Source organism: Pteronotus mesoamericanus, unplaced genomic scaffold (assembly GCF_021234165.1).
Source record: "Pteronotus mesoamericanus isolate MK-2021 breed Mesoamerican mustached bat unplaced genomic scaffold, CSHL_Meso_final contig_105, whole genome shotgun sequence".
Taxonomy (NCBI): Eukaryota; Metazoa; Chordata; class Mammalia; order Chiroptera; family Mormoopidae; genus Pteronotus; species Pteronotus mesoamericanus.
The window spans coordinates 15,880,636-15,888,194 of NW_026555006.1; the positions used below are offsets into that span (position 1 = coordinate 15,880,636).

Here is a 7,559-nt window from a genome sequence, read left to right on the forward strand (position 1 = left end):
CCCAGCTGCCCTCCATCTCAGCTGGCTTCTGAACTCACTTGTTCTAAGCAGCAATGTGGTCTAAGCTTTGAGGGGTTTTTTGGAGGGGGTGGGTGTTTTGTTTTTAAACAGAGATTTGACAGACTAACATCTCATATTAGCTTTGAATCCTTATTCACTGTGTGACATTAGGTACAATGGCCAGTGTCCTGAGCCTCGGTTTTCTCAACGGTAAAAATGATTATAGTAATGATCACTACTTCTCACTGACCAGTGGTCACTACTCTGTTCCTGCCATCAAGAATGAAAGGGAAAGTGTCCATAAAATGTCTGACCCATCATAGATTACTCTTGATATCCAATTTCTTCCTGCAGACCCTGTTTTCCTAAAGAATTGGGCATATATTTGAGCAATTTCTGCTCACCAATATAATACCTCAGATTACTTGTTAATTTTTTCTTTTTGAAGTTTTCATTATCCGCTACCGCTCTTTGAATGACAAATAATTTCTCCTAAAGTCAACATTTATTATAAAGTCTTATTATTTCTCAAATGCAGCCTTTTTTTGCTAATCTCTGCCAGTTTTTATACTTCTTCCAATCAGATGTCTTGCCTCTTCCCACTGCAGTACTTTCTTAGTTCTTTTCAATGCTTATTTTTTCCTGTCATAGAGTTCATTTGAATTTATGTGTTCTCTTCCTTCTTCATATGCATGAACACATGCAACTAGAAGGTTGATTTGAAACCGGAAATGGCATTCATGCTGCCAGTCACTACCAAAACCAATAAGCAGGGACAGGGATTGAATCTTTATGGGCGCTTTATTCAGATGGCCGGCGAGCTGAGACGATGATGGGGTTGTACCCTAACAGACCATCTTACATTTCCTTTCAAGCCAGCCTTTTTCATAAGACATAAAAAGTGTAGGTAAAGGATTTGTAATTCAAAGTAAAAAAAAAAAAAAAAAAAAAAGGGTACGTAAGGGATTTGGAGTTCAGGAAAGAGGTTAATCAGATAAAAGCTGCAGTCCAGCAATTTCCTTAACATCTTCTCATTCGCTGACTGGTGATTTTCTTAATCTGTGTCCTATGTCCTGTGTCCTGGGTGGTGGACTGTCCTTCCCAGGAAAACAAGGGCTCAGATACCACCTTGATTGCTTATGGTCTCTTCTGGAGCACAAAGGTCAATCACCTGTGGTTTCCTGGAATCAGGGGCCAGCTTACCTTCAGTTCCTGAAACAATAGCTTTTTACTAGGCTTATCTACTATTACCTGAACCTAAAATTTTCCAACTCTTGAGTACCCTATCAAATTGAGACTTAAATATGTTAAGTACCTGATTAAAGTTTCCTGTAATCTCTTCTCCATTTCTTTCCTCGCTGGTTTAATGATGGTACACATTTTTTTTTTTCATTTTAGTGCAGGATATAACTTGAAACTCATGGTCACCTACCCACCCCCTAGGCTATTTTCCTGTAGTTAGCAAGGCAAGGAACCAGTATAACCAGTATGGGAGCATTAAGCTTCAATTTCCATTTGTAATAGAAACATGAAAATTGTGCACAAAGATGAGGGTGCATGATTTAACAATCAAAAATAATGAATACCCAGTCTGATTCATGCAGGGGGTGCTGGGAAATCATTTTAAAATTCATGTAAGAACTATAAGCTTAGAAAGTCATTATTTCATTTTAAAACTAAAAACAAGTAAATATTGTTAATTATAAAAGTACATTATCTTTATATTTTCCTTTTAGGAAATTTATAATAAGAAATTTACATTAGCGAGACAGTTAAAATTTTTGAAAAACAGCCAATTTGCATCCTAGTTCATAAACATATTGAAAACCTTTTAAGAACCCACTCTAGAGAGCTGGGTCAACCTGAGGAAATTAAAATGTTCTTAGCAGAGCTATTTTTAGCTCTGTAGACCAGAAGGTCTCTGCCACAACTTCTCAACTCAGGCCTTGAAGTGATGGGAGAACCGAATAGTTTTAAATTTTTAGCTCTAGTTATAGTCAATAGATTTAGTGATTAATGCAAGTAAAAAACTGTTGTTCCAGAAACTGGAATGCATGACCAGACCCACCCTAACTCCAGGAGGCCTGCAAGCAATTCAACCTTCGTGCCCCTGGAGGACTGCAAGCGATCAAGATGGTATCTGAGTCATGCGTTCCAGGGAGAGAACGTCCGCTGACCAGAATGCGGATAAAGTGGTCAGCTGATGAAGGGACGCTAGGAAAAATGCTGTTAGGCAGCTTTTATCTGATTAACCTTTTTCCCTGAATTCCAAACCCCTTTCCTACTTTTTTCTGAGTTCCAAACCCCTTGACTATCTTTTTCTTCTCCTTATAAAAATGGTCAGCCTAGATGTGTTGTTAAGATGGTTTTTGAGGGTATGTAACCCACCATCTTCTCAGATCACTCGCATCTGAATAAAGTGTCCATAAAGATTCAATTCTTCTCTCTACTTATTGGTTCCAGCAGCACAAATACCAACTTTACCTGTTTCAGAAGCACAAAAGCAGCCATAGACATAAGTAACCAAATAAGTGTGGCCTCATTACAGTAAAAACTAAAAAGTTATGCACTTGACTGTATGTGTATTACACTGTAGTGAATTTTTTAAAAGTCACTAAATGAATATACCATTATAGCTTTTTTCTTCTGAATTTCTAAAGAACAGATAATACATTCATTTTAAGAAGTTAAATTAATCTTCACTGCCAAATATAGAGAGATCAATTTTTCTTATGAACACAGACATAAAAATTCCAAACAAAATATTAACAATTCTTTCATTCTGAGTACTAAAATATATTACACACCGTGATTAATAGATTTATTTTGAGAATGCAGAGAAATTTCAACATAAGGAAGGCTGGCAACATAATTCTTCACCTTAACAAAAGAAAAACATCCTATGATAGAGCTGAATAGGTATTTGATAAATTCAGAAGCAATTTATAACAAAATAAGTTGAGCAATATATAATAGAATAAAACTTTTTAGATGATCAAGAACATCATATACATAAATAACATAAGAATATTTTATTTATTTATTTATTTATTTATATTTTCAACACAGTACCCACTTATGGTTTTGTAATATCATGCATTGATGATTTGGAAAACTTTGGTTCACTGAGTTAAGCAGATCTTACAAATGTTAACACATTTCATTACACATTATCAAAAAATCAAATTCATTAATATCACTGCTAGTGTTCATGTTGGTGAATAAACATTTTCTAAATTTGTTTGTAAGCTTGACTTTTATCATCAGCAACATATACTGTCTTAGTAGCTTCTCTTGAAGTTATAGGCCCACTTTGTATATTTTCAAATCTTGTTCAATTAATTTCAAATAATTAAAATCTAACTAGCCACAATTTGTCTTTCTTTCTTTAAGGAAAAATAATGGTGTTTCATGGGAAAGACAGCCAGTTTTGAAGCTCACAATTCAGTCACACAAGTGCTTTCCCTCAAGACAACCATAGTGCTGCAAAAGCGCTTCATGCAGTCTTCCCATTTCACTGCTCGGAATATTGAAAGGCATGTACACAAGGGTTGAAATTTAATATAATTAATTTTACTGCCTCATCAAAGGACATTCTTCAGTGAAAGTGACTTTTTTAAAGAGTGCCTGGCAATAACGAATATAGTCACTACCAGCACAGTTTGAGGTGACTGCCTTTATTCAGGCACAGCAGCCTGAGTTTGGATCCAATAACACTATCTCCTTAGCTGTGTGACTCAGGACACATTTACTTAATTCCACGGTGCCTCAGCATCCTTATCTAAAAAATAGGGATGAAGTGCTATCCCATCCTTATAGGTTTCCTGAAACAAATGTGGGAAGTAAAATGTTTAAATTCTATGCACAATGTCTTGACACAATTTAAGTGCCTGACATGTAGTAGATGGATTTTAAATACACAAACTATAGTATTAATAAGAGCAGCACTTCAGATGAACAGAATAGGACTAATGTTACAACCTACCAAGGGAGTTGACTATCGGAGTTAGAAATCAAAACAGTGCTGTGAAAACTTTGCATTGTTTTGCTTTGTTTTGTCTGTGAAAACATCCAATTGCGTCACAATGACCTGACAACTTAGGTCTTAGTTTCTCTGTGCAGAAAGGAGGCAAAACCAAGGTGGCCCAGGTTATAGGGAAGAGCTCATTACTCAAACATTTTCTGGGTTTTAGCTGTTTATGGAACTGATTCATACATGTATGCCCCAAGCTTTTCTCAAGTAGAATTTCAAATAGCTGCATCATATCAAGAAATATTTATTGAACACTCTAAGGGTCTTTGAGAAAAGCACTTTGTTTAGATTCTTATACCTGATAATCAAGCAATATTTTAATTTTCAGTAGTAATATATAGTAACCCAAAAGTTAAGAGTGGATAATTATATCTGTTTGATGAAATAAGTTAATGTTTTTAGGTTTTGCTACCATTAGAATTTTCTGTTATTTTTAAAATTCTAAAAAGGTAAAAAAAATCACATAAAGCTCTGTTTATGGCATTTTTATTGCAATTTTACATAGCATTTGAAATTTCAAAAGATTAGTTAAAATTTGAGAAGAACAATGCAGTCACCTTGGCAAAGGAACTTCAGTGTATGAAAGGAAGATTGCCTACCCAAAAGCCATTATTTAAATTATGTAATACAAGTGTACTGAGCAGCAAGATACTGTGATTAAACATGTGCTAAAGCTCTGCCACCCACTGGGTGTCTGCTCTTGTCTTAACAAAAGGCACTCAGGTCAGCCATGGAACAGCCACTAGTGCAGCATAAAGTTTGTAAGTCTCGTCTTGACATCACTGAATGTGTCTTTGAGCCCCAAAGCCCTTCAGTGGGCAGCTGATCCTGCTGAAGACTCTCCTCCCCCGCAGAATCCACCTTCAGAAGGCTTCGTGCTATGCTTTCCTCAGAAACCTGATGCTCCTTTGGAATCTGGAAGTAGTTGGCCTTCTCAGCTGTATGGAAGAGAAAAAAAAAAACAACAAAAACTCTCTTAGAGGACCCTGACAAGGAAGGCAGCTACCAAGTTCTACTCTTGGGGAGTTGCATTAGATTTCTGAAAGAAAATTGAATCCTACACATCATTTAAAACAAAAAGATCTTGGTCTGGTTTCAGAGAGATTAGACCTTTTGGGGAGAATTCAGACATTTCCAGCCTCCTCATTTTACAGAGGAGGAAGCATGGGTGCAGGGAGGAGAGACACACAGTGTCGCTCAGCTAGAGAGTAGCCAAGGCATGGTTTGACTTCGGTTGTGCTGGCTTTCTCTGCTCCACCACTAGCAGCTTCCAAAGATATTAGCTACATGCTATAAACAAAAAACACACAAACACAAAATCACCCCCAGTACACCCTGCAAAGCTGCCCAGTAAGGAAGTGGAGATTTAAACCTCTGTGTTTGAAAATAAAAGTTGGGGCTCACTCTTTTTATCAGGATGCTGTTCTCTTGCCGTAACTTCATTAAAATTTACTTACTATACCTTAGCACACTGGCAAGCACCAAGAAAACTTACATGAATGAATGCCGATTGGTAAACCAGTAATTGATCAGATAAACAATATATGAGAAAATACTCGAAAATCTGTGAAAAGCTAAATAAATAGTATTATGTCAGTGGTGTTAAAAAGAGATAGCCTTATACAGACATCCATTCCACTGCCTTGTGTGTTTCATAGATACAAAAACGTGTTTTTGCTAGTATGTTTGGATTTTCTAACCTAGAGATTGATAAATTATCATAAATCTGGCAAATTATGTTTACTCTCTTGAGATTAAAAACCTTTATTATTTCTGTTAACATCTAGTAACTCTGAACCTGTTAATATTAAAGTGGGGGTGGTAAGTTCATATTTCAAGAAATTAGCCTACTAAAATATAAAAACAATGGGTCATTTTTTAAAAATGTATTTGCTTACCAAATGCATTTTAAACCAAATGGAAACCTTTATATTCATATATGCAGTCGCAACATTTATTATACAATCATGTTTTCCTTTTTAATATTTTATGATAAAACATAACACACACTTGATTATTAAAATATAATCTTAAACAAATTCTGCCTCACACTCTATATAAGATTAGCAGAAAGAATTCCAGTCAAACCTCTCTAAGGTCCTTGAACTGAAAAAATGAAGAAATGTGGAGAAGTCAGTCCCCTCACTATTTCTGAAACACATTAGCTTCATTCTTACCTTTAAAATTAAAACAAAAAAAATCATTCCTACTGCTGGAATTCCCACTAGACTTTCACTTTACTCCACTCCTCATGTCTCCCCAAATGCCACACATCCTTGGGGGCCGTGGTCAAACACGAGTGACTCCACAGTACTGTCACATGTCACAGCAGTCCGCCATCTTCTTTTTCCCACCCGAGACACAGTGTGGAATAAACAGAGACCTCAGTTCTTGAAGCCAGGCAGACTTGGTTTGCTCCCTAGCCACACTGCTTACTACCTGGATGAACAACTTTGTCCTCAGTAAAATGGCAAATGGTGGTAATAGTACTTACTTCACAGACTTCTTATCAGAAGGCCGAATGAAATGTTGCCGCTGAAACTATCTGGCACTTTGTAAGTGCTCAGTAACAGATTCCTTCCTTCCATCCTTAATTTAGAGCTGCCTGAATTCCGACTAATTATCCATATGTGAAAATCTTGCTACTCTGACATGCCCCTGGAAACCACATGCTTCTCTCTGTCCCCCGTAGCACTTGCAATAGATGCTGAGCTCATTGAAATAATTACGCAGTCAAATGATTTTTAAGCTGGAGACAAAAAAAAAAAAGTCCTTCTTTTTTTTGAAAGGTAGAAAGCTCATCTCTCTCCTAAGAAAAACTCAGTTTATTTTGATAATTATAACCTGCTAAACCAATACAGAAATGGCTGAGCAGTAATTAGAGAAACAAGTACTAAAAAAAGCCTGAAAAAAATGAATGAAGGAGTCATGTGAGTTCCTGTTACCTTGCTGGACTTGAGGGATCCCTTCCAGGTGCCTTCTCCACCTGGAGCTGGCGCAGACGTATACGACTGCTCTTATGTACTCGCGCCCACAGAGCTTCACAGACTTCGCACTTGTCACTTCTGAGGTGGCAAGTAGGATAGAGAATAGAAATAAAGTGAAAATGAAGCCCTTCATTTTTCTGAGGATCAAATGAGAATCTAATATGGTGAGTATGGTCAAATCAAGTTTTGAAGTAACCCTCACACTGTTGCCCAATTTATACCAACTTTCTTGACATTTTATTGGTCAGAACTTCATTTTAACAATATTTGCTAAGTACATACGTTACACCAGGAAGTTTTCATCATGTGTTTTTATGATTATTGCTAGTTATTCAGTCACTTCTGAACACTATCTCTTAACATTAGCTGCATCCATGAGACAACAAACAGGACACTCTCCTGGAAGACATCATGGAAAACACATCAGCTTTGGAAGTAGCCAAGATAAATTTCAGTGTCAGCCTTGCCACTTACCTAGCAACATAAGGCAAGTTTTAAACTTTTGAAGCCTCAGTAACACTATCTCTAGAATGGAAAAC

At 36.6% G+C, this 7,559-nt stretch overlaps 1 protein-coding gene across 1 annotated transcript; it reads right to left on the reverse strand.

The window, feature by feature from the left end:
- Positions 1 to 4,738: 4,738 nt before the first annotated feature.
- INSL5 (insulin like 5) lies at positions 4,739 to 7,153 on the reverse strand. The gene is made up of 2 exons (XM_054572643.1): positions 6,979 to 7,153; positions 4,739 to 4,971 (listed from the first exon to the last, which is right to left on the reverse strand). The coding sequence occupies exons 1-2, from the start codon at positions 7,151 to 7,153 to the stop codon at positions 4,739 to 4,741; spliced, it is 408 nt and encodes a 135-aa protein (XP_054428618.1).
- Between the last annotated feature and the right edge of the window lie 406 nt (positions 7,154 to 7,559).

Bases quoted from the DNA above. Each gene is read 5' to 3' on its own strand.
- INSL5 (XM_054572643.1), bottom strand. From the start codon at position 7,153: ATGAAGGGCTTCATTTTCACTTTATTTCTATTCTCTATCCTACTTGCC. The intron at 4,972-6,978 runs GTAACAGGAACT...TCTTCCATACAG, and splicing joins GATCCCTCAAGTCCAGCAAG to CTGAGAAGGCCAACTACTTC.